This window comes from Thamnophis elegans, chromosome Z (genome assembly GCF_009769535.1).
Source record: "Thamnophis elegans isolate rThaEle1 chromosome Z, rThaEle1.pri, whole genome shotgun sequence".
In the NCBI taxonomy this organism is placed as follows: domain Eukaryota; kingdom Metazoa; phylum Chordata; class Lepidosauria; order Squamata; family Colubridae; genus Thamnophis; species Thamnophis elegans.
In genome coordinates this window covers 87,662,132-87,686,291 of record NC_045558.1, presented here as the reverse complement: position 1 = coordinate 87,686,291, position 24,160 = coordinate 87,662,132, and the positions used below count along the sequence as shown (strand labels likewise).

The 24,160-nt window shown below is 37.4% G+C and overlaps 1 protein-coding gene across 1 annotated transcript in view; it reads right to left on the bottom strand.

Annotated features, from left to right (window-relative positions):
• DHX8 (DEAH-box helicase 8) overlaps positions 1–24,153 on the bottom strand; it is a 32,555-nt gene extending 8,402 nt beyond the window's left edge. The window contains exons 1-20 of the mRNA XM_032234770.1: positions 24,029–24,153; positions 20,042–20,127; positions 19,587–19,659; positions 18,733–18,815; positions 17,164–17,273; positions 16,077–16,376; positions 15,498–15,642; positions 14,224–14,424; positions 12,415–12,502; positions 11,912–12,009; positions 11,292–11,439; positions 7,825–8,006; positions 6,669–6,863; positions 5,305–5,490; positions 4,925–5,135; positions 3,214–3,395; positions 2,223–2,363; positions 849–1,004; positions 485–622; positions 1–54 (exon numbers count right to left, since the gene is read on the bottom strand). The exon at positions 1–54 is cut by the window's left edge and continues 75 nt beyond it. Coding sequence (XP_032090661.1) covers positions 1–54; positions 485–622; positions 849–1,004; positions 2,223–2,363; positions 3,214–3,395; positions 4,925–5,135; positions 5,305–5,490; positions 6,669–6,863; positions 7,825–8,006; positions 11,292–11,439; positions 11,912–12,009; positions 12,415–12,502; positions 14,224–14,424; positions 15,498–15,642; positions 16,077–16,376; positions 17,164–17,273; positions 18,733–18,815; positions 19,587–19,659; positions 20,042–20,127; positions 24,029–24,134 — 2,883 coding nt within the window. The 5' untranslated portion in view covers positions 24,135–24,153. The remainder of the gene's footprint in view (positions 55–484; positions 623–848; positions 1,005–2,222; positions 2,364–3,213; positions 3,396–4,924; positions 5,136–5,304; positions 5,491–6,668; positions 6,864–7,824; positions 8,007–11,291; positions 11,440–11,911; positions 12,010–12,414; positions 12,503–14,223; positions 14,425–15,497; positions 15,643–16,076; positions 16,377–17,163; positions 17,274–18,732; positions 18,816–19,586; positions 19,660–20,041; positions 20,128–24,028) is intronic.
• Between the last annotated feature and the right edge of the window lie 7 nt (positions 24,154–24,160).

Below are 24,160 nucleotides of genomic sequence, written 5' to 3'. Positions count from 1 at the left end.
CACTGACATAATGAGCATCTTGCAAAGCATAGGCTCCAGTGGGAACTCCGCCATCTGCCAGGAAGGAGAAAAACATAATTTGGTTGAAATATCCCCGAGTAAGGTTTAACTTGCAACCCTATGTAAAAAATACACATAGACCAATAGCTCCGTAAGGAAAAACACCAGTCCAGAATAAGGTACTATCATTGTCTGCTACTGCTACAGATTCCTTCCAGTCCCTGCATCAAACCACTGTGTGAGAACCAACAATAAATCTACCTGTTTAGGGATATATCAAAAATATGTTAACTGTTTCCATCTATAAATGTTCCAATAGGTTTCCACCTATAACTGTTAACGGACTTCACAAATAGTTGACACCAGTGCGCTGCACAGACAGGCATCCTGTATACACCGCTTTCCCGAAGGCTACATTACCTTGGTTATTACTTTCCTTTGTTCAACCACACACTAAAGAGAATCTGAACAATGCTGATCCTACCCTGCGCCCCAGTCGAGTGAGCAGCCCTTCATCATCCAAAGCTCCCAGGGTATACAGTTGCTCCATTGCAGTGATCAGAGTCTCCATTGGGGGGGCATCCATGAAATCGAAAGACAGCAAATCATTGATACCCATAGCCTTGAATGTATCAGAGGGGAAGAAAAGATAACAAGCATTGTTCACACATCTGGCAACTTATAAAAGTTACTTCCTAGGCCTGCTCCCCAAAATATTACTCTCAATTTTATACATTAATTTGTGTGAAATCCCCCAACTTCTTTCTTTAAAAAGACAGCTGACAAGGCTTTTTTTTTTTGAAGAGGTTGAACAAAAGCCTGAAAGTCATTTATGTGCCAAAGCTCACCTTAAGAGATAATACGGTGCTTGCCAGATTAGTTCTCTGAATCTCAGGCACATTGGTGGTCAGCATCTCATCACGGTAGGCCCGCTCTGTGTAGAGTCGGTAGCACTTGCCAGGGCCTGTTCTTCCTGCTCTTCCAGCTCTTTGCTTAGCTTGGGCCTATAGGGATCACAAATTAAAAGATATACAGGGGCATTTATTCCTTCTGCTTACCCCCCACATATTTTAATTTGCATTAAAATTGGACACAGGATGGTTGCAATTCAAGGCAGAAGGAAAATTGAAAAATGGAAGGAATGCAGCAGATATTATGTATAGTAGAATATGACATAGAAGTGAAGTGTTACAAAAGCAGTTCAAGAGGTGCTCTATGGAACTCATGAAAAGATTCTTATATATTCTATATAACATAGACATACATTTAGCATTCAAAGAAGGTCAAGATTCATTTTAAAAACCCTCATCAGCATCGTCTTTTAATGACCCCATAATCCCATGAGGGGTGGCATCTGGGCAACTGAATGGAGCTGAGTGTTTACTGGCCGGATGCCCTTCTTGTTGCCAATGCGGAACTAAATTCAGTAGATATATTCTCATCTTGCCCAGAGAGAGAAATCTGCCTCTAGCTAGGATTGAACTCATAGCCTCCTGATTATGAGGCAAGAGCTCCACCTCTAGGCTACCGCAACACTCATTGAGTTAAAAAAAAACCTCCAGCCTTTAAAAAAGAACTGAATGTTAGAGGCATCACTGTTTGAATCCTGACAAGTGGTTATTCTTGTATAGTGTCAATGATATAATAAACAAAGAGTGCCATAATAGGCCATTTCATGGCAAAAGCTTGGTACACAGAACAGGGTAACAGCACACTTTTAGAATTTATGTACAGGTAGTTCTTGCTTACAACCACTTGTTCAGCAACCATTTGAAGATATGACAGCACTGAACAAGAGTTCCTGTCTGTTCTATCTAATAATGTGTGCTCAGCTTTGCCATCCTCCTTAGCCTTCCTACACCCTGCTGTGCCATCCACCCACCTTCTCTTTTAGCACCCTAGCCTAACTTGCAAGCAACCTTGCACCGGGCCTCCTGCACTCCTTACCTGGGACTCTCACCACTTCCCGCTTAACTTATGTGTCTTATGGTTACGAGAGCAATCAGATTGCTGGAAATGTCATTGCTAAATGATGTGGCTACATGGCATCACACTGCATCATATAGTAACAGCAATCCCAGTGTCATCTGGGACCACCTCTGTTGCTCTTCAAAGATTGGAATAAGATAAATGCATTCTCATTCACTGTAGAAATTGTGCTGTGTGCACATTACCCTTAGTAAAAACTTCACATAACATATTATCCAAAAAATACAGGATACCTGAGAAATTGGTGTTACAACCAGCTGGTCAATCCCTGTCTTGGAGTTGTACACTTTCTGCTTTACAAAACCGGGATCAACTACATAATAGATACCATCAATTGTAAGTGAAGTTTCAGCAATATTTGTGGCAATGACCACCTGTAGGGGGACAAAAAGGAATGGCAAATAGTTGAATATAGCAAGAAAAAAGTAGGAGTGAAAACAGGATTACTATTAAGCTACTTTTTTGCTGATACAGTAAATATTAAAAGACTGTACTCAAGTCTAAAAGATTGTACTCAAGAGGGAATAACTACATTTTTGGTATTGATGTTGTTCACATAGACTGTGCTGAAGCAAATCCATTACTGTTGCTTTTTAGTTCAGCAAAATCCTATTTGTTACAGCAAACCACAAAAAATAAGCTTAACATTCATAGTACTCTAACATAGAATCTAAATGAATGTGTAAATATCTTCACTGAGAAGATGCTAAATTTATAATCCAATTTTATACCCCCCACCCCCAAAAGACATCTGAAGAATAAAACAGAGGACAGGGAATGAAGTTTTAGGGTTAACTGAAGCTATTAAAATGATAACAAGAAATAATATATACCCAAGAATCATTTTAATTTTTCACTCAATATGTAAACTTCCTGATTTATTTATTTTATTTATATGCTGCCCATATCACTGTCAAGCAACTCTATTCTGTCTTCAATTTACCATCAAATATCTGCAATTTCCTCTCAGCACCTCAAACACATCACCTCCCCTCCCCCCTTAATGAAGTGATCAGGAATTCCCATATTTATAGAACAAAAAAACAATAGGAATTGGAAAATGTCTTCCAGCCTTTTAACAGGTTTCAAAGAAATATTTCACTTTTGAGAACAAGATGCTCAATAGACCCCCTGATCTAGAAAAGATTTGATTATTAATTATATTATATTGGAAGATAACACAATCTAGCAAAAAGCCAAAACCACACATGTGGGAATAGGTACCTTTCGACTTCCTGGGGGAGCTGGATCAAAGATCCGTGTCTGCATCTCACTAGGTAGTGCTGAATAAACAGGCAAGATTATCAGCTCAGGAACATCCGGACCGAGGGACTTCATTCGCTCATAGAGAATTTCACAAGCTGTATCAATTTCTTCCTGGCCAGTCAAGAACACCAAGATGTCTCCTGCATGAAAGAAAAGCAAGTCATATAGTCAGGCCAATATAAAAACAACACTTACAATTAAGAAACAGATAACGGCATGAGATTTCAGATTTTTCTTGTGATTTGTTTTTCAGTCTGATTTTATTTGAAAAAAGCAAGTATGTGGCTTTTACAGTTGTGAGATTACACTAAAAAATAGATGGAGTAAAATTTGCTGATTTTAATGACTTGTTCTGAATAATGGAAATATAAAACATCCAGGAGAAAAAGAAACACAATATATATACTTCTTTGTTGAGTGAAGATGAAAAATTAGATGAACTTGATATGTTAAACCAGTGGTAGTCAACCTGGTCCCTACCGCCCACTAGTGGGCATTCCAGCTTTCATGGTGGGCGGTAGGGGTTTGCTGTAACTCTGCTTTTAAAATTTTATAAAGTAAAGTTACTTCCCTACTTTATAAATCACCATTACTGTGGAACCGGTGGGTGGTTAGAAAATTTTACTACTAACAGAGATACAAAAGTGGGTGGTAGGTATAAAAAGGTTGACTACCCCTGTGTTAAACAGAGCATGGTACCCATTCTCCTGCTTACTAATCAATAATGGTGATATAAATCAGATAGAAGAAATTTAAAATTAGGAGATATACTGCAACTATGGATGGGGAAAATATACTGGTAAGACTAGAGTATGGCAAGACAGGCAATAAATAAATTTAATAAATACAAATTTTTATAATATGAAATTTCTAATTTTTTGCTCTGAAAAACCTATATAAAAATTTGCTTTTTTATCTAGTAACACAATACAGAAATTCTGCCTTTATCCTTTAGTAACATACTGAATATTTCTCCTTTTAATATATAAGCTGGTTTAGATATATGTTTGTATTTAAGCAAAGTTCTCATTTAACAATATCAGAATTGTGTGGTATCTAAGTTTGTGACTGCCAAAAAAAACCCAACAATGTTAAAAAGAGTCTAAATTAATAGCAGATATCTCCTCAGGAATTACTTTGTCCATAAAAACTAAAACTCTTCACACTAGAAATGGCAAATTAGGCTCCTAAGAGCAAGAAAGCTGTCTTATCAGAAGTATTTACATCAAATATTTTTATTCTATCTCAAGGAACAGATATATTCACTATAAAAAATTTATAACTTCCACTGGAGGCCAAACCTGAATAATAAATCATTTGCATTTATTATTAAAAATGAAAATCCCATTCTGACTTAACTAGTACAAAATGAAAAGAGATTGCAAGCTAAAAGAGTTTAGACAATAAAAGAGGCTTTACAAGAAGCATGCAGGCAACCTTTTTCAGCCTCACGCCCATATTAAACTTTGGAGTGCTCACTTGGGCATTTGAGAAGGAATGAGGAGAGATTGTAAAACTATTTTGGACTAGTTCAAATTTTAATTACATTTAAATTAAATTCAATATAACAAATACGGCCAATATAATTACACTAAACGTAAATGAATATTTTCCCAGTTTGAGAGCAACGTCTACAGAGTCTCAACATTGTTCTCATGCCATAACTTACCTGGAGGTTCTGTCAAGTGGATCTGCATGACTGTAATCAGGCTGGCATCCAAGTAATCCGTCTCAGGTTCCTTGGTGTAGAGAATCTCGACTGGGTATGTCCTACCAGGAATGGTAAAGATAGGAGCCTCATAGAAATACTGAGAGAATTTAACTGCATCCAGTGTAGCTGAGGTCACTATTAATTTCATGTCTTGTCTCTTCTGAACTGTCTGCAAAGAAAAAATGGGGCACATTAAAAAAAGAAGAAGAAGATGGCAGAATATAAACAGAAGGATCAATATATGGTTGAACCTCAGGACAAACTTGCTGCTTTGCTTTCTTTAAGCAATTTTCTGCTTCATCATTTAAGCATTGTGGATGATTTGAAAGAGTTCATACCTTTTTCAGGAGGCCAAAGAGTACATCAGTATGTATAGTGCGTTCATGGGCTTCATCCAACATTATGATTGCATACTGTGTCAGATCTGGATCAATGAGGCACTCGCGAAGCAGCATCCCATCTGTCATGTATTTGATCACAGTTTCAGGACTAGTGCAATCCTCAAATCGAATAGTATAACCAACCTTAAAAAAATACAGCAAAATTAGTATCAATGATGAACATCTTCACTCTTAAAGAATGATATTAAGGTCAATTTGTTTGGAGGCAGGAGGTACAAACAGAACAACCAGCCTTTAGTTTGGTGGTACATCTAGAATTTGAGACTTCGTTATGGACCCACTTATAAAAATCACTACATGGTTGAGAGTTGTCTTTTACAACATGGCTGCTCTACTAAGTCTGGCCAATTACAAATACCCACTATGAAGCAACGTACCTACCCCTTCTAGCCCCATGGGATAGCAGACATCTTCAATTGGCAAGGCAGAAAGATCAAGAATAGAATTCCAAGAACATAAAAATTCATCTCAGTAGTTTTATTGTGAAAAAACTAAAGAAGCCATCTTGGAGGAATTCCAGCAACTGCTATGCATCATATGCCAGCCCTATTTATTCTTTCAAGAGGGAGACTGGGTTTCTATCTGTTTTTTTATTTAGTAATGGATACAGGCTTACTTCTGATCATGAGAACGAGTTCTCACATAGAGTATTCATTGCCACTCAAGTTTATTTTTTATTTTTTTTTCTGAATAGGTGGGATATTTGAATTACAGATGCATATCTTATTTTCTAACAACATGCTTTATCAATTTCTCTAAATTTCACAATTTAAGAACCACATCACATAACTTCAGAAAGTATAGTTGTTGAAAGAAGTAAAGTTTGTAGTCTTTAAAATTTGGGGGGAAATCAACAGTCAGATGATAATTTTCATAAAATAAGATATTCATGTTTTGCATATCTAATTGAAATAAATTATGTAAATTAACATTCAAAATAAGCAAACTGCAGAAATCAAAATATGCATTTCTTTCAAATTAACCAAATGAATCTTTTTTTAAAAAAAATCCTGCATGATTCTCAAAATAGCAGGTAGTAACAAACGGGGAAGAAATTTCTGAGAAACAAAAGTGATTACTGTGTACAAGCCCAGATCTAAATTCTAATGAGTAAATTCTCCTATCTGTAAAGTTCAAGGAGAAAGTTTTGTCATGGCTAATTTAGAGTGAGTGAAGTAGCTTGTATAAATTTGTTGAAAACAGTTAACTTTAAAATTAGCAGCTTTAAAATCTTGTTATATTCCTTTTCCCCCCCAGTACATTGCAGAATTAATTCACAAAAGAAGCAGAATACATCTTACCTCTTGTCCTAGACAACAACCAAATTCTTCTGAAACCCTCTTAGCAACAGACATGGCAGCTACTCGACGAGGCTGAGTGCAGCCGATCTTCCCACGGGTGGTGTAGCCAGCTTCAGCAAGGTACTGTGTGATCTGTGTAGTTTTCCCAGAGCCAGTCTCACCAATGACAATCAGAATCTGGTTATCATGCACTGCCTGAAAAAAGTAGGGTGAAGCATTGAAATAGTCTCATTTAAAAGAGAATGGGTGTTCAGGAGGAATCTGGTTGGTGTTTGCTTTTAAAATCAAAACCATAGCCATCACAGTGCAGAAAACAAACAAGTAGAAGCATGAGTGTATCAGATCAAGATGAGTAATTTGTTAATTAATCTTACAGATCTTGTTTCAAATTTGGGATCTATTAGAGATAAGAGGGGAGGAAAAATAAATTGACCACACTGAAAAATACAGGCAAATCTGGGCAGGATTTTCAGTGATCAAATCTCCTATACAATAGTTTGAAGTTTTAGACTAACTTACTTAACCACAGGGTAAGGAAACCTGAAGATTTCCAACTGTGAATGAAATACAACTTCCATCATTTTTGCACCAACAGCACCTGGGAGTTCTGGCTAAGCAATGTCAGGACAGACACAGTTTGCAATAGCTTATTTTTTCATTACTTTCTTACTGAGAACTATTTAGTCTTCAGATGTCATCTTGGATATTTGATAAAAAGCAGAAAAAATATTTAACAAATGAAAACCCAACTTCCCTTTGAGTAAAGTTTCATTCTGGTGATATCATGAATACATCAATGCAATTGTCCTGAAAACAATACATAGCCTTTTCGTTTCCCTTCTGTTTATTTCCTAGTGTATAGCCCCGTTTCTCTGTAGTGATCTTCCATTCATGTAATAGTGAGAAATGACCGTGCTTAGCATCTCAACCCAAATGTCAGCAAGGTATTACCACATGCTAAGTGCATATTTGATAAATGAAAACAATGTATTAAATAATTACATCAAAAATCCCTATTTCAAGATTTTTGAACACAGGATTCAAAGATTAAGTAAAATTCAATGTATGTCCAGATTAGATGACTAGGAATAGGCAAGATATTGGATTTAATGATCCTTACTATGATTCAAGTCAATTGCTTTTCTTAAAGATTTACCTGGATAAGTTGATCTTTCAGACGAAAAATTGGAAGACTTTCTCGCTGTTCAATTATTGACAGTTGTGTCTTTTTTCCATAAGAAGCCTTATTGCCTCCAAAAGCATGCTTCTTCCATTCAGGTATGTCATTGGGCATCATGCCAATGCCCCGCATGTTGGCTGCAATTTGCCTTCCATCCACTGGGAAGGAGGGAAGAAAAACCATGAGTCTGAGATTAATATTGCAGCATAAAACAAATGATGGGATGCACTAGAAAGGGATAGTCATTGAAGGAAGGAACAAGAGTCATCATACAAACAGAACTATATTGAGAAGATTTATATTATATGTTGGTTTGCTTCATTTGCCCTGTTCTGACTATCCATTGCTCAGGTGGAATTCCAAACTGTATTTGAATAACACACTTAACAGAATGAGAGACAATCCTGATTTAAGATAATCTCTAATCTAAAGGAAGGACCAAAAAGATTTGTAGGATTACAATAAAAAATATATGCCAAAACCAGTGTTACCCATGAGAGGTTTCCAACTTCTGTTGAAGCCAATACTGGGATTCTTTTCTACTCAATATATGTGAGACATAGTATGCATGCACATACATCTGCCAGAAGTAAAATTATTTCAAAAAAGGGAAGGACCAGAAAAGAAATTGTATTAACTTAATAAGTTAATGTATTAACTTAATCACAATTGAAATAATTAATTGGTAGTTATTTATTGCATTACAATAATAAAGTATTTAGAGTCTGACTCTGATCTTGAATGTGATGATATTGCTCCAGCTGGGAACTGTCAGCCTTAGGAATCACTAAATCAGCATTCAATTAAAGCTGATAAGTTACAGGCATTTCCTGTTCAGCTAGAGCAATCAGATGCTGAGGCACAATCCCCAAACCCTAGGTTTAGAGTATACAGAGGATAGAAGAATAATGTTTCTCAGTGAGGCTTCTTGCAAAATGAAGGGCAAGACATGAGTGATTGTAATTAGCTGGCAGCATCCTGCGCTGGCAGTCCTTGTTGGAGATAACGATTTGGCTATCCAGCACCTGAATTGCGTTCCTGCTTCTTGTTTGTGACTCTTGACCTTTGGATTAACTGATGAGCTGACTTGGCAACCTGGGACTCTTATTTTGGACTACAGGTAGTGCTTGACTTATGACAGTAAGGGAGTCTGCCATTTCTGCCATGCGTCATCACATTTTTTAAAATCAAGGCACCCACATGACTTACCCAAATTTACAACTTTTTTGCAGCAGAGTAAATGCTGCAGTCATTAAATGAATCAATGTATATCCAACGGTCCCTTTTTTAACCTGGAGCAGAAGGCCAGTTTCCAGCAAAAAGTATTGTAAATTGTGTCACATCTGTGCAGAATATTGCAATTGTTTGTAAAGGTGAGCTGGTTGCTAAGCATCTGAAATGCAGTCATGTGGGGAGGAAAGCAGCCATCAGAATGCCAAAACTAGCTGGCAAGTATCTTTGGGTAAGTTGTCATACCTTTGAACAGTTGCTAAACAATTGGTTATTAAGCTAGGACTACATTATTGCTTCTTGGACTGTCCTTGATTGTCTTCTGACAAGCATTCTTTATTAGGCATTTGAATCACATTCCTGTCTGCTGTTATCTGGCTAAACTGCAATATTCCTGCTTCCAAAATACTGTTTCTATGTGTGCTTGTCAGAAATCTTGAAACAGAGAATCTGTTAAAAGTAATTGACTCTCCACATGCCTATTATTAACCATTTTCTCAGTTACTTTTATATGCAGAAATATAACGTATGTTTGCCTGAGCCGTATTGGCACAGTGATTAGAATGTAGTACTGCAGGCTACTTCTGCTGACTGCCAGCTGCCTACCATTTGGCAGATCGAATCTCACCAGGTTCAAGGTTGACTCAGCCTTTCATCCTTCTGAGGTGGGTAAAATGAGGACACATATTGTTGCGAGCAATATGCTGACTCTGTAAACCGTTTAGAGAGGACTGTAAAGCACCTCTCTTTACACCTCTCTTAGACTTTATATAAGTCTAAAATGCTATTGCTATTGCCTACAAATATATCCTTCCATCAGAAAAAGAGAAGAAAGTATGATGCAAGTGGAATAATTTGGAGAAATAGCTGCATTAGAAATATAAAAGAAAACAGTAGGGACAAAACTGGCAAGGGAAGCTGAAGAAGAAAGGAAAGTGAGAAAAGAAAGATTTATGTGTTACAAAGAAGTTATTTTCAGTAGATGAGCACCTCTCATACTATCTCTATTTAATGGCAGCTAAGCTTCCCTTAGCCCAGCAATCGCGAGTCTTTTTTGGCTCACGTGCCATAAAGGAGGGGAGCACAGGGGGGTCGTGTGCGGGCATGCCACACCCATAATGCAACGCATGACCCCCCAGTGCGCATGCGCACATGAGATGTCTCCTCCATTTTCTGCATGCTTTTTTCACCTCCCCCCCAGGCTCCAGAGGCTTTATAGGAGTCTGGGGAGGGCGAAAACAGCACCCCCGGAGGCCCTCCGGAGGCTTCAGGGATCTTCAGGAGCCTTCCCTGAAGTCTACGGAGGGCAAAAAATGACCCTACGAGCAAACCAGAAGTCACTTCCAGTTTGCCCGTAGAGTTGGCTGAAGCCTCTTGAGGGTGCCTGAAGCCTCCAGAGGACTAAAAAGTACCCTACAAGCAAACCGGAAGTCCATTCCCGAACTTTCAGTTTGCCCATAGTTTTGCCCATGGTTTTTTGCGCTCCGGACGCCTCAGGGAAGCTCCTGAAGCCTCCGGAGGGCCTTGGGGGGGACTCTTTTTGCCCTCCCCAGGCTCCTATAAAGCCTCTGCAGCCTGGGGAGGGTGAAAAATGGCTTTAAAAAAGGCTGCTGGCCAGCACGTGCATGCGCGCTGGACAGCTGACAGGGCAATGCCTCATGTGCCCTGACAAATGCTTCCATGTGCTATCTGTGGCACGTGTGCCATAGGTTCACCATCCTGGCCTTAGCCATTCTGTATTTTTTTCAGCAAATGTAAGATCCTCCCTTTTCCATGCTCAAAAATAATTATGGTAGGGGAGGACACTATGTTCTTCTCATTTTGTTAATATTTGAATGGAATGGTGGATGATGGTGGGTAAAAGAGGCCCCAGATTGTTGGAGACAATATGCTGACTTTGTAAATAGCTTAGAGAGTCCTATTAAGCACTCTGAAGCAGTATATAAGTCTAAGTGCTATTGCTATATCCATACGGAGACACTATAAGGCCACTTCGGGCACGTGTGCCATAGGTTCGCCATCACAGTTCTGTTTCATAGTAGACTAATGGGGGAAAATACTGGGCAATTTCACAAACTAGAAGCAACTGTTTTGTCAAGCAGATTTCCTACCATGTTGTGTGTATTTAGATTTGAAATAAATATGAGTGTTAGATTGTTTCAAACAAATTGCTTGTGGAAAGCAAATAATACTGCAAAAAGGTTTGGAATTACCATCTGGAAGGGGATCCACCCAGTGTTTGTTGAGCCCCATGGGAATAGAATCCATCTCTGCTTCCCGCTGGGCTTGCTTCAGTTCCCGCCTCTCTTTAGCAAGTGCACTTTGCATCATGGCTGCTTGAGACAGGGAGCCATCAGGATTCTGGAATCAACAAGAAAATGTTGTCTTACTTCTTTCTTCAGATTTCCTGAATCTGATCCTGACTGATTCTCAACCATCATCCAAAACATAAATGAATAGGAAAAAAGCAAGGAGAACTTGACAGTCATACACAATTTTAACAGTGAAGAGGACAAAGTCAGAAAACAGAATTAATGTGGGTTTTTTTGTAATTTGTTTAACTAATGTTAATTAATGTTCTGTTAATGGCCATTAACAAAAACAATGAAAAAGAGATGAACTGCTGAGATTCCTGGAACTGATGTAAATAAGGGAAAGATAATACTGTGGTTTGCGGAAGAATATGATGGGAAAGAGTATTAATTTGTTTTTAATCCCCTTTCTTTGTCCTTCTGTACTTTGAATGCCAAAAGCATTTTAACTTTTCACAAACCCATCTGAATCCAGTATTCAAACATTTATATGGAGAGACCCAAGAACAGTATTTTTTTACCTTCACTATTTTAATGGGGCTCATGTCCATGCTCTGTTTTGTATGACCTCGCAGAAACGGTGGTTCCTCTTCTACCAATTCAATTTCCAGATCCTCATCTAGGGTAACAAATTAAATTCAGCTCCAATTTTAATTTAAAGTTTCTTTGTTATGCGAACCAATTACTCCACACTTTATTTACCAACATACAAATCTAACCATCATACACTTGTGGTACAACATTCTTTTCTATTGCCGAACAGCCCCGCCATAACTTTATTTCAATACAACCCACAGTTCTGGACTCTGGATTGCTGGAGATAGAAAGATTATTAAAGAACAATCTCTCTTCCATAATATGAAAGTATCTTAAGCAATTACCTGAACTGACAGTAATCTGCTGAAAAGAATCTGAATTAAGCATTCCCAAATTCAACACAAATGAGGAGCAAAAAGAGTAACTACTTTGTGAAACACACTGATGCATCATATCTAGACCATTACTGTATCTATCATGGTTTTACCTTCCTCATCATCAACCTTTGGCAAGATTCCAGTTTCTTCATCAAAGTCAGGAAACTCCTCCTTGGAGAGCACGTTTGCAGCAATCATCTGAGAGTGAGGCAAATGGTTATATGTATCCTCAAAGACACAACAAAGAGGTACTACTTTTTCTAAGCAGATTTTGTAAAAAACAAAAACCATTCTTTTCCTATTAACATAGAATCTTTCAAAGAACTGCCAAGGACTACAGCAACTATAACAAAGTTGTCATGTTCAAAGCAAGGTGCCTCCCTTTACCAATTTGAGAATGGGTGAATTTGGGATTGTTCTGTGTTATTTGCTTCAATGAGTATTTGAAAATGCAATAAATTATCTTAATGCTGTATAGCAGCAGCATAAATCCCAGATTCCTGTAGGAAGGACTTTTAATATGAAAAATATCATAGCTAAGGAAGCTACCCAGATTTTGTGGTCATCTATTCAATCTCATTTCATGGGAGTATGAAGTATCTCAAACAATGGCCTAACAGGAAACAGTACGATAGGAAAGTTCTGCCATACTACTTATACCATCTTAGAAAAGAGAAGGATTTCTCAAGATGACTTACTACATACAGGGAATCCTCAGCTTATGACTAGTTGCTTAGCAACTGCTTGAAGTTAAAAGAAAGGTCCCCCAAACTACTGATAACCCTGTATCAAAGTTACAGCCACTGCAAGGTCCTCACAGTAATTCACTCTTATTTCATATTCCAACTACAGGGAACTGTAATGCCCCCCCGCCAATCTCCCTCACCGTCCTGCCCTGCAAGCTTCGGCTCCTTGGACAGAAGATGGGGAAGAGGCCCACAGGTTCCCTCAGGACGTAGGCCTCCTCCCCTCTCCTGTCACAGATTGCACATTTATCTTTTGAAAATTTCCAGAGCTCTGGACCTCCCATTGGGGAAGGAGTAGTTGTAATTTCATTGAATAGCCTCATTGTTTCCCTAACCCAGTCTGCACAGCACTGCCATGGTGGTCTGGTCACACTGCGGCTTCTTCTATGATATGGCTGCATGGCCCAGAAATGCTGAGGGAAGGCCTGCCATTCTACCCCAATTTGAGGTCCAGAACTCTAGAGATCTTCAAGAGATAAGTGCACAATGGGTGATGGGAGAGTGCAGAAGAGGCCCAAATCCTGTGGGGACCCAGTGAAGGGAAAAGTAGACTCAAGGACTGTGTGGTCTTAAACAAGACAAAGATTAATTTGCATAATAGTAAGCACTTCAATCCACTATCCAACTCTCATATTATACAGAGCTTTAAAAGTTATACAGAATACTAAATTGGATATCAAAATGTAAAGTATGATAAATGAAGCTTAAAATAACAAAATTACCATCCTTATTAATAAGATGTATTCTCTGGGCAGTCTCAAATGTAATCTAGTTAACACATTATTTACCAGTCATGGTTTCCAAATAGGCTTCAATGGTCATCATTATCACCTAATGCAATAGTTAAGCTAGATGGCGTTATTAGAAGATGGTAAACAATGGCCAAGATTTATGATCAGCTGACAGTCTAGAGCAGAATTGAGGGATACTGTTGGCCATTGATTCATATTGGAATATCCAATTTTCTGAGAAAATGACTGAAAAGCCTGCTTTGGTATCAATAGGAGGAAATACAAATATGTATTTAAAAGAAAATCTGTTAAAATCTTGGTGTTTTTGTTAGCTGTCAGGTCCGAATTGGGACCTGACTTCCAGAGGCTGCTTAAGCAATTGCAAAATGTTCTGCTTTTTACAGCAAGAAAAAGTTACATATTTCATAATGAAAATTATTACCTGCTTAATTTCCCATTTTTCTGGATCAGAAATACGAGTGAGACGCTTTCGTTCTAATGTGTCATCTTCTACTTCAGGAGCACTGACCAAAGATAAGTGAGTGGGCCTGTCTGGATTTCTCATGGCTGTCTCTTCAGATTCTCCAATAAGGTTGCGACGTCTATTTGGGTTCAAATCTTCTCCTGTCTCTTGATCTACATCCTAATACAAACATGAGAGACAGTTCCATAGTATAAGAAGAATTTACCTTTGTATAAGGGCACTGAGAGTTTAGTTCTGTAATTTGCAACAAGGCATATTCCCAAATGAGCAATTTACAACATGTCCAATAGTGACCACAGCTGCATCACATAACAGAAAATAGCAGGAGCTTCTATACTTGTAGCTATATAATTAGACAATAATCTTGTGATAATCTTGGTCTGTGAACTTGCATAATGCTTTGGAATAGCGTCAATTACACTTTTTTCATTGTTTCTTTCAAATATTCAAGAAAAATGTATTATTAATTAAATAGTATTCATAATATAGCAAGAGAGGGGAGATAAGGAGTTTGACAGCCTTTTTAAAATAATATTTGGGATATCTGATGGATATGAGGGTTTTTTTTCTGAATCTTAAAATCCTAAGAAATATACTAAAAATTATTTAAACAACCCACTTGTTAACAGTCCAACTTTTTATATCAACATTCCTAATATCCACTTTAGTGATAGTTTATTTAAAACTCTAGATTCAAAGCCATCTGCAACACATTCTGAAATTAATAGTACTTCAAGACTTTTAGACATTAGCATCCTGACCAAGCAGTGAAATCAAGAATATGTTAAGTATACTGCCATTAGCCATTTTAAACAATTCCTCTTACAATAACTCAAATGTTTTTTTTAAATAGCTTGACAAATAAATTGAACTAAAGAATTAATGCTGCTACTCAGCCATTATTTTCAAAAAGGATCAAAAAGAAACACCTTCATTTTTCAAGTTTTGATTAACGCAGCACATAAATCTGTCATATAAATAACAGTTTCTGTTCTAACATCACACAGATAGCAGGAAATACAAAAGAGCTTTGGCTAAAAATCAAGTTAAGTTTCTATTTGTTTCTGATGTTAAAATGTCATAGCTGTCATACAATATTTTCTAATTGTGCTCATGGTGGTTTGTATTTCACCCATTCCACTGAGAAACTGAAATCAAAACAATAACAGATCTAAAAGTCAGCAGAGTAAAAGTCAAATTATCTAATAGACAATAGAGAGGTCTTAACTTACTTTCATGCTAAGGCTAGTTTTTGAGCCAGTGAAGGAGAGTACTTTGACCTTGACCCGCTGGCCCTTGCTCACTACATCAGCCACATTAGCAACTCTTCCTTCCCTACGTAATTCTGAGATGTGGACCAGTCCTTCCCAGCGTTTCCTAAAGGAAGTAAGGCCCAGGAAGAGCAAGAATAACTCAGTGCTGTCTTCTACCAAAAGCACAAAGTATTTTAGAAACATCAGTTCTTCCATAGTAATACTATTAGCTGACATATTTGATTTATATTCTTAACCTTTAAAAAGTTGCTTAAAAATTAATCCTTAAATATTTACAAGAAGCAATTCACTCCTACATAACTTCCCTGACTATTGGTTAATGGCTTCAGTTAAAATGTAAGGCAATTTTATAAAAACTGCCAAACAAGCCTTAAAAATAACATAAAATCTTTCTGTATATATAATATACAGCACTGAAATCATAAAAATTCAAATAGTTTGTAGCAATGGCTACATTACACTAAATATACTAAAAAGACTGCTTAACTTATAATATTTCTTAAATTGTATCGATTCTCAGCAGAATAGGAATGATACCTGAGCCCTTCAAGCTGAACAAAACACCCAAACTGCATGATGCTGGTAACTTTGCCATTGTAGATGTCACCAATGGAAGGCTCTTCAGGTGGAGGGCGGTCCACATGCTTATCCCTCCATCTTTCACTGCTTTTCTCACCAGCTCTCTCTCTTTCTTTGTGGTCCCAGCTAGGACTTCTGCTCCTGGAGCGGTATCTGGATTTACCCTTATGTCGTTCCCGTGTCCGGGAGCGAGAGGGTGATTTTCGTTTCCGCTTTCGATCTCTACTACGACTGCGACTCCTATGCTTTTTCTTGGATCTACCAACAAAACATACTGAAATTATGCTCATTTCTACTTAGATGCCAGTCACTACAGTACAACTTAAAGATGGTTTTATGGATCCCAATAGTCACTACTGCTTGGATGATTACCTATGATGCCCAATGGAAGCTCTTTATTCTTCTACAGTGTTATTTGCCCTTATGTTGTTGTTGTTTTTGCATCAGATATATTTATAACAGTTGCAACTTTATAATACTTTGAATACAGAGAGAAAACAAGCAAAAAACTGCTTCTTATTTCAGACACGTCATTAGATATTAGTGAGCAAGAGACCAGATACCATTTGATTCTATTGCAATAGAAAGTTTGTATGTGTGTGAGCGTGCGTGCACTTTCAAGTCAATTCTTAATTCCTGGCTACTGTCTGGACAAATCCTGGCAGTTTTCCTGATTTTAGAAGTGATTTCCACTGCTTCCTTTTTAGGGCTGAAAATGACTGGCACAAAATCACTCAGTTGGTTTTGTGCTTAACATGGTCTAGTCCAGTCCAGTCTCCTGGTCTAGAAGCCTCTTAACCACCATACCAAACTCACACTTGATGTAAAGCTACTACGGAAGAATATTGATAGCTATTAATAATACAGAAATAAAATCAAAATATTGTATTACATCTTTACTACAGACTACATCCCTATTTTGCCTAATCTATTTGCAATTCTTTGAAAAGATGCTTCATCTAATATAAAAATATTAAGCTAGATAATCTATAATTTTTAAGGTGAAAAAATTATTTCTTAGAGAAATAAGACAAAGGGAACTCACTGATCTTCATTGTTCCGGTGTTTTTCCTGCCTGCCCGCAGATGGCATTAAAGCTTCTAGCTCTTGGAGAGCATCGGCAGCCACTTTCACATCATCTTCATCCAGCATTGTCTATTCAAGAAGAAGAAAAAGTCCTTAAGGCAGCAAGATATTCCCTCAGCAATTCTCTCAAACCTATATGATGGCAGTTGCCATGTGGTCTTGGGAAATTTTTGTTTTGGGGCACAGCTATGTGACGTTTCTATAAACAGATTTCACTTCCAGAAATGCAGTGAATGACCAATTAAGTAATATCAACGTGAATAAATACAATCTGGTACAAACAATACTGAGAAAATGGACTAGATAATAGTCAAATCAAGTTTCACTTTTCTAAGACAACAACACACTATGATAAATCTGCCTAAACTTTCAACGATCTTTTTATTTTTTCCTTAAATATGTTACGTATGATATTTAGTTGTCATATCTTGAAATCCTCACAAGCATTATGGTAAAGGAACAGGTAATCACCTATCTATTGTTTCAGAGGATCCAACAGGATGGGCAGGCTTTGGATCGCTTCTATTAAACTACACCACCAAGCGGGACCCATAACATCTGCCCTCTAGAAAATCAAATTGCACAATATTTGGATAGCCACAACCTTGCTGCCCTTTTGTAAGACTTTGAAAATCATGCAGATGATTGAAACAGGCCTTGAAAAATACCCAAAGTTATTGGGAATCAGGCAGCATATAAATACATTATTAATAAAAATATGTTTTCAACTACATTTTAGCCCCAGTGGCTGTAGGGTTTACAGAAGTTTTGTGCTTTATATATTTATTATTTTGTTTTGTGTTTTTAATCCTATGTCAGCAGTACACAGTCAAATGTGCAAATTGGACAACCATTAAAGTCCATTAAGTAAATAAATAAAGTTAATAAACTAATTTCCAAGTAATACTTTGAATAGTCACAAGAAATTCTCAAGACATACATTCAAACCAAACCACTACCACCCCAAAGAGAGAAAGTGATTAAATAACAGATCTCCATCAATTTAAGGCAGTAGACATTTTTCTATTGCTTTGGGGGAATGCATTTTTTATTCATCCTGAAAATATTCTTCATTGGCTATATATAACTTCTTCCCTCCGATGCCCTTTTGACTAAAATTATTTGTGGTGTCTTGCACAGATTTTTTGCTATGTTGCTCCCAATTCTTTTCTCATTCTTACACAGCTGACACTAGTACTGATAGTTCTGACAGGATTTTATATTTATGGTCGTCACAGTATTCTTGCAGTTATGTGGTTGCAATTTATGATGGTCCCTGCCAACTTCCCACAAACAAAATTAATGGGGAATCACCCAGAAAGTCAGAAGGGAAGTCCTTACTTAATAATCTGCACAGTCCTTGCTTGATGATGGACTGTTATTAGTGGCAGTCATGTGATTTTCCAACTTATGACACATCACTTAATGACAGAGTTCCTGCTCTCAGTTAATATCAGTAAGTAAAGTATTCCCAACTTATTTTACTCTAAATGTATTTGTCAGTAAATAAGGAAACTCACACACCTACCCTGACCATGGGATTATCTGGCCGACACAAGGCTGGAAACAAGTCCTTCAGCTTATCTTTTTCTGTTTTTGGTTTAATAATATCTAATGTGGTAGCAAAAAACAAAACAAAAACCCACATAAATTTAAATGTATTTTTCTTACGTCACAAGAAACATTTCTACTTTTTAAAACTCTTTGAAAAATATTCTTTATTTTTCTTTTCTGCTTGCATGATTTTGCTAATCATATTGGAAAGCTTAGAAAATGGGAACAGGATAAGAAAAATGATATTTACGAGATAAAGTGTATCTCCAACTATTTACAGAATTTGAAAGAGTTTCCAGAAAGACTTATAATATAGTCACTCTTAGGAATAAGCAACTCAAAAATCTCTACTATCCTACTAAAATGTGGGAATATTTTTTTGCTCACAATTTCACAAAGTGAAAAATTATATTTTCATTTATATATCCCGATTATGTTGTACCATATCCTTTGGAAAGGCAAGTGCTTATTTTTTGAAGGCAACTTTTACTTGAAGAGGCTACCTTCATTTTAATAAGATCAAATGTTTGGGATATCAAGGAACCATTTGTTGAAAGTCTGCAAATAATGGCAGCAATCTATTTGCAAGATTAAATAACACAAGAACAACAATCCTTAGAATAATTGATGTAGCTACTCCATAATCTGTTTTGGCCTCTAACATATAGGACAGGTTTGTCTGTCTGCCCCATTTATTTTAAAATTTTATAATTTCAATGACTTAAAACCAATTTTTAATTGCAACTTTCTTTTCTCAGGTAAACAAATTAATCCATATCCATAAGAATCTATGTGTCTTACAATTGATGAACAGCAAAAAATATTAACCTTTGCTAGTGGAAGCTTTTGCAGGAGGCCGCATTGTCTGTATAAGACGGAGCAGATTGCTGACAAGGGAGTCCTAAAATGGTAAAAAAAGAAAAAGAAAACAAATTTTCTAGAAGCTGCAATTTTTTTTAGTAAAGTAAAAAGTATGTTAGTAAAGTTTAATAACAATAGAGCCAACATCTCTCCCTAAAGCAGTATTGTACTGTATTTTTTCTCGGTTGATGACACATTGACCTTATCCACTTAAGAAAGTAAGGGGACAGACAAAAAATGTACTTTGAATATTGTTAATATGAATATTTTTATTATATATTGAATTATTTTCTTTTTATGGAATATTAGAGGTTACAATTTGGTAATATGTCTGGAGCTTGTACTCAAGTATTTGGGAGCCTCAGATTATGTACTTCTCATATACCACATGATATCTTCAAAAGATTTTAACAATTCCTTACTGTGAACTCAGCACCATTCTTCACCAGAGCTGTTTTGAAGGTATCAAAGTTTGTATTTCTCTCTGCAAGACTGATCACAAATTCGGCTGTGAAAAATTAAGAGAAATTATTATGCTGAAATTATTTAGACACTCAATTCTACTTTATACATTTAATTTTATGGGTACCCATTGTAAGTAACAGTGGCCAATAATCAATTGAAAACAATAAGGAAATAATTAAAAAAAACCAACTAAACATCATCTTTAGCATGACTCCTAATCTACACAAATATTTCTATTAAAATAAGCCCACTAGTATCTTAGTCCAGGTCTTCAATGTCTTAGAAAAGGCTGGCAAGATTGGGAGTATGTTGTTCCAAAGGATGAGCACCATAATAAAGAAGACACACTTTACATCTACTATTACATGATGCTGTTTGATAGAAGAGACTTGTAGTGAGGATAGGAAGAAATAGTAGGAAGACAGTGGCACAAAGAACCTGGTTTTGTGCTATGACTAGCTTAATAATTGATAACCAGAATCCTGAATAGCATAGCATAGCAAGAGCAAGGATACTGAAAATTGCCACAAGAACAAGGAGGGCCAGAGAGCATTTATCGCTACATTAGATGAAACCTGGGTCAATAGCAGTAACCTTGAAAGGGATTTTGTAGTCCTAGTGGACAATCAAATATGAGCTGGAAGTGTATAGCAGGAGCCAAAAAAGCCAGTGCTAGGTTGTATTAACAGGGGGATAGAATCATGATCATGTGAAGTATTAGTATTTCTTTAAAAAATCTTAGTAAGACCATACTTAGAATACAGCATCTAATTTTTGTCACCATATTATAAAAAAGATGCTGAGATTCTGGAAAGAGTGCAGAAAACAGTAACAAAGATTATTAGGGACTGGAGGCTAAAAAATTAAGAACCGTTGCAGTAATTGGTATGTCTAGTCTAGTGAAAAGAAAGACCAGGGATGACATGATAGCAGATATTTGAGGGACTTGCCACAAAGAAGAGGGATCAACCTACTTTCCAATATACCTGAAGGCAAGACAAGAAGCAATGGATGGAAACTAATCAAGAATTCCAAACTACAACTAAGGAAAAAAAATCCTAACAGCAGAACAATCAATCAGTGGAATGGCTTGCCTTCAGAAGTTGTGCATGCTCCATTTACTGGAGACTTTTAAGGAGAGACTGGGCAGCCACTAGTCTAGAATGCTATAGGCCCTATTGGGTATCCTGTTTGAACAGGGGCTTGGAATAGAAGACCTCCAAGATCCCTTCCAAGTGCTATTCTGTTATTCTCTCTGGAGATGATCAAGTGCAATTAATATCTCACTACATTCAGGTCTTGAACCTTAATGAAAGGGGATTATATAATCATCTTTTTCCAGGGGTCTCTGAAGTCCAAGCCTTTTCTACATTCTTCAACAAGAATGGAAGGACAAGAATTCTCCAATAGCATTTGGTCCAGCTACAATTTCCTGAGGCTGGGATGAACTATCTCCTCCTTAATTATTAGTGGCACTACGCACTCACTCAAGAACAAATCACCATGACATGGATATAACTATATGTCTTATGGGAGGCCTTAGACCAAAATCTTAATAGAATAAAATATTTTTTATTGACCAAGTGTGATTGGACCCTCAAGTAATTTGTCTCTGGTACAAATAGATACAAACAACAAAGTGATAAATAATAAATCATAAGATAAAACAATAGTATTAAGTCATTAGAGATCAATAGGAGATGATAATAGGAAAGGTGAGAAAGATAATAGCAATACAGCGCTACTTTATGGGTAAATATCCTTAGGTATAAGTCAGGGAATTAGGTGTTTAAAAGAGCGATGGCATGAGGGAAAAATGTCTTTGTGTCTAGTTGTTTGGCATGCAATGCCATATAGTGGCATCTTGAAGGGAGGAGTTGAAACAGTTGATGTGAGACGTCTGTAGATACTTTCTCAGCCCTCTTTCCGATTTGTACAGTATACAGATCCTCAATGGAAAACAGGCTAGTTGCAGGTTTTTTTTTTCCAGTCCTAAGGATCAGTTGAAGTCTGTAGCTATCCTGTTTGGTTGCTGTGCAAAATCAGACAATTATACTAGTACAAATAACAGTGTTAATAATTCTTCTATAAAACTGTATCAGCAGCTCCTTGGGCAGCCTGAGCTTTCTGAGTTGACACAGGAAAAATATTCTTTGTTGTGTCTTTTTAATGATTCTAATGTAAGATGTCCATCTCAAATCCTTATTGTAGAAGATTATAAAACCCAGAAACTTGAAGATCTCGATTGCTGATACTGTATTGTCTAATATTATAAGAGGTGATAAGATAGGAGGGCTCCTCCTAAAATCTACTGTCACATCTGCAGTTTTAAGTGTGTTCAGCACCAGATTATTCCACTGCACCAAAGGGACAGTTGCTCAGCCTCCAGTCTATAAGCAGATTCATCACCATTTCAAATTAGATCAATGACTGTTGTATCATCTGCAAATTTCAGTATTTTAACAGTACTCTTAAAAATTTAAATTGGGATACCTTAAATACTTAAATTGGGATAGGTAACATTTGCTTCAACCTCTGCCATTGATTGTTAAAGGAACCAGAGCATCACAATTAATTTCTGTAAGCCAGAACATATAAATAGGGCATACATACTACTGATACAAAATAACTCAAGATAACAAACAAGCAATCCATACAACTTGTGTCATGAAAGAGAGAAAATGTTCAGCATAATTAATCAAGCTGACATATGGAAAGATGCAGGACCTGGGATATTAATTTTTGTACTTGGTATCTTGGAACAACCACAATTATGGCATATTTTCTACATATATTGCTATTCTAACTTCTTTGCCATATAGATAGATAGATAGATAGATAGATAGATAGATAGATAGATAGATAGATAGATAGATAGATAGATAGATAGATAAAACAAAAACAAACATAAGAAAACCAGAATTTTCTATTGATTTAGGGCAACATACAATTCTGCCTCTCCTAGGAAGACTGTTAACAGATGCTCAAAATGCAGTTGTAATTTAACAGCGTACTAAAAAGCAGAGACATCACCTGCCAACAAAAGCGTCTATAGAGTCGAGGCTATGGTTTTACCAGTTGCAATGTATGGCTGTGAAAGTTGGACCATAAGGAAAGCTGAGGCTGTGCTGGAGAAGTCCCCGCGAGTCCCTTGGACTGCAAGGCGATTAAACCGATCAGTCCTAGAGGAGACCTGACTGTTCTTTAGAAGGCCAGATCCTAAAGATGACATTTAAATACTTTTGCCACCTAATGAGAAGGAAGGACTCACTGGAGAAGAGCCTAATGCTGGGAAAGATTGAGGGAAAAAGAAGAAGGGGAAGGCAGAGAACGAGGTGGCTGGATGGAGTCACTGAAGCGTGAGGTTAAATGGACTCCAGAGGATGGTAGAGGACAGGAAGGCCTGGAGGAATGTTGTCCATGGGGTCACAATGGATCGGACACAACTTTGCAACTAACAACAACAAATGTAATGCTATGTCAGACTGTTTTACAGGTTCCCTCCATCTTCTTCAGAACCATTTGAAGCAAAACAAGCCTCATTTTTGCGATTGAGTCCTCCAGTAAATAAAAAAGGCACAGCTACCTCACAAGACTGCAATCAAAGAAACAACAAGCTCAGTTGGAAGAAATACAGATGCTCAAGCAGCTCTGCCACAAGAATTCACTGCGCAAAGAAGCAGAAGACCGGGGAAGAAATAAGGCGGTGAAGACAGACTAAGGCAGGGGTCTCCAAAGTTGGCAACTTTAAGACTTGTGGACTTCAACTCCCAAAATTCCCCAGCCTGGGAGTTGAAGTCCACAAGTCTTACAAAGTGGCCAACTTTGGAGACCCCTGGACTAAGGGGACCGTGCATCAGGCGCCTGCCAGAACCCACCAGCCACGATACCCCACGGGAGCCTTGGCTCCCCTCCATCCCACCCCTCCAGTCCAAGAGACCTACCTAGATCTTTGTCATTGATGCCCAGATGGTTGTCGAGCTCCGTGCAAACTTTGGAAACGAGTGACAGATACTCGAGCTTGGCGAGCTCATCCGTAGGATCCGCCATGACGCCCCTAAATATCTTCCCCGTCC